The sequence below is a fragment of the Antrostomus carolinensis genome, unplaced genomic scaffold (genome assembly GCF_000700745.2).
Source record: "Antrostomus carolinensis isolate BGI_N321 unplaced genomic scaffold, ASM70074v2 scaffold47180, whole genome shotgun sequence".
In the NCBI taxonomy this organism is placed as follows: domain Eukaryota; kingdom Metazoa; phylum Chordata; class Aves; order Caprimulgiformes; family Caprimulgidae; genus Antrostomus; species Antrostomus carolinensis.
This window is the reverse complement of record NW_010291585.1, coordinates 1,750-4,610: the sequence shown is the minus strand read 5'-3', so window position 1 is coordinate 4,610 and position 2,861 is coordinate 1,750. Positions and strand designations below refer to the sequence as shown.

The 2,861-nt window shown below is 46.4% G+C and overlaps 1 protein-coding gene across 1 annotated transcript in view; it reads right to left on the bottom strand.

The window, feature by feature from the left end:
* CEP19 (centrosomal protein 19) overlaps positions 1-555 on the bottom strand; it is a 754-nt gene extending 199 nt beyond the window's left edge. The window contains 3 exon segments of the mRNA XM_010176536.2: position 1; positions 4-144; positions 426-555. The exon segment at position 1 is cut by the window's left edge and continues 199 nt beyond it. Of these exon segments, the coding sequence (XP_010174838.2) occupies position 1; positions 4-144; positions 426-555 (272 nt within the window).
* Between the last annotated feature and the right edge of the window lie 2,306 nt (positions 556-2,861).

The window sequence follows — 2,861 nt, the reverse complement described above, 5'->3', positions numbered from 1 at the left end:
TTTCCAAGCTCTCAGCCAGGCTCTCTCCTCCTAGATGGCCTTTCAGCAAACTGTACAGCTTCTGTAGCTGACGCAGTGAGACCCCTTCTAGGTAAGCCTTGTGCCGAGGGCTGTTCTTCAGCTGCTCAGCAGCCAAGCTGCAGTCTAAAGAGAAAGTCACCATTAAGAATTACAGCTGCAAGCAAATCTCTTCCCATAAACAGATCCTCTTCTCCCACATCCTTGCAAATAAGACCTACAGACTCAGCAGTGCCACTGCTTGGGTTAAGATGTAGCCCTGGCCTCCTCAGGGTCGACAGTGTTACCCGAGAACAACTCCTCTTCGCACTCCTGGCACACTGGTGAGAAGCTACCCAGCTGTGACCCACTAGCTGTTCCTCTCACTGTGTCCGGAGAGGACTCGGGGAATGCTGTAAGTAACACACCTGAAAACTTGGAGAAATTTCTGACAGGCATGATGCGCTGACGAGTCTTATCCTTGTTGTCTTCTTTGTAGATCAGGATGATGGATGGAGGTTGAAAGCGGACGCCACACTTCTTTGCAATGTAAGTCATTGTGGTTCTTGCTGCTGGCAGAAGTGTGGTCAGCTTCATCAGAGGCGTCCGCAGCAATGACACAGCTCACTGAGAAACAGGAAAAAAAGAGGGGGGGAGGAAAGGAAGTGTAAGGGTATCTCAGGACTGTACTTCTTATGGGGGTTAAAGTGACCCAAGCTCAGCAAAAAACATGCAGCCAGGGTGTAAGTGGCTGGAGAGCTGCCCGGTGGAAAAGGACCTAGGGGGGTTGGTCGACAGCAGCTGAACATGAGCCAGCAGAGTGCCCAGGTGGCCAACAAGGCCAAGAGCAACCTGGCCTGGATCAGGAATGGTGTGGCCAGTAGGACCAGGGAAGTTCTCTTCCCCCTGTACTGGGCACTGGTGAGGCTGCACCTTGAGTGCTGGGTTCAGCGTTGGGCCCCTCACTCCAAGAAGGACATGGACGTGCTGGAGCGTGTCCAGAGAAGGGCAACGGAGCTGGGGAAGGGTCTGGAGCACAAGTGTGATGAGTTCACGGCTGAGGGAACTGGGGTTGTTGATCCTGGAGAAAAGGAGGCTGAGGGGAGACCTTCTGGCTCTCTCCAGCTCCCTGAAAGGAGGGTGCAGAGAGGCAGGGGGCCGGCTCTTCTCCCCGGGAACAAGACAAGAGGAAATGGCCTCAGGTTGTGCCAGGGGAGGTTTAGATTGGATATGAGGAAAAACTTCTTCACTCAAAGCGTAGTCAGGCACTGGAACAGGCTGCCCAGGGAGGTGGTGGAGTCACCTTCCCTGGTGGTATTTCAAAGACAGGCAGACAAGGTGCTTAGAGACATGGTTTAGAGGTGGGATTGGCAGTGTTGGTTTATGGTTGGACTCTTGAAGGTCTTTTCCAATCACTAAGATTCTGTGATTCTCTGTGAAGTGTCCCTGATTTCAGTGGAACCTGAGCATGCTCCTGTGAGGTGGCTGCCAGGCACAGAGTGACTCAGTTAGCGGTTTACACCTTTTCAGGCTTTGAATCAGGACTATGTATCACACACAGGTTAATGTTTTGCTCTATTAGCTAAGTACAGTACTGCACAGCCAAATGATACCTAAAAGATGTATGTTATAGTTTGTCATTTTTTAAATGAAAAATGGCATAAAATAGTAAATCAGTGTCCTACAGTTTCTTCACAAACACCAATTACTGCGTATGACATCCATCGCTCTGGAAAGCTAGGAACTGTTAACCTACCAAACGCTTTTCTGTCCTAACCATCAGGATTTTAACTTTATAGCATCTGATAGTTGATATGAAAGCTCCAGGTGTGACTTCAGGGGGAATCTGATTTTTTGGTAAAGATATTTATATATTTCTGCTATAAGCTTATTTGAGCACATTCAGAAAAAAAAAAATCTTCAGAAAAATGCAGCTAAAGTGAAAATTTGAAACGTCTTGGAACTCCACTGAAAGCGTTTGCACAAAATTCAATCTGAATGTTGCAAGAGATGCAATGAAGACAGAATTATACAGATTTGTTTGTTACACAGATTTGTTTTGAAAAGATACAAATTGATTGAGATGGTTGAAATTTCCTTTATTTGTCTCTGTTTCTGTCAGAAACCTGGGAATATCATATGGTGTATTTCATACGGTAAGGGAGAACCTGGCATCCATAATGGTGGTGTGTGTAACACCAGAATTCCCCTTTTTTTTAATATATATTTTAAGAGGAGGGGTACCTAGTCACTTTTTGTAAAGCTTTCTTACCATTTCAGAGCCACCTCAATAGAGCAGCTTATCTGCAACCAAAAGCACATGAGATAAGGACAGAGAAGAGATTCAGCAATGAAGGACAAAAGTAATTAAACCCCTTATGAGGAGACAATGAAAAGATGAACTAATTTTAAAGAGAGGACATGGTGTTCAACAGTTGACTCCTCCTCAAACTAAAATACACCATCAATGAAACCAAAAAGCTGAGAATTTACAAGTGACAAATGGAAATGGTCTTTAGCCAGTACATGACCACTGGTAGAGCTTAAGCTGTAAAACGTTCATGAAGGTCGAGAATGTCTTAAGATTTCATAGAATCACAGAATGTTATGAGATGGAAGGGACTGACAAGGATCATGGAGTCCAACTCCTGTCCCTGCACAGGACAACCCCAACATTCACACCATGTGTCTGAGGGCCTTGGCCAAATGCTTCTGGAATCTTGTCAGGCTTGGTGCCATGACCACCTCCCTGGGGAGCCTGTCCCAGTGCTCCACCACCCTCTGCCTCAAGAACCTTTTCCTAAATGCTGAGCTGCTGTGTGTGTATGGGGAGGAACTGGGAGCTTTTGCCTTACTCAAGAGGT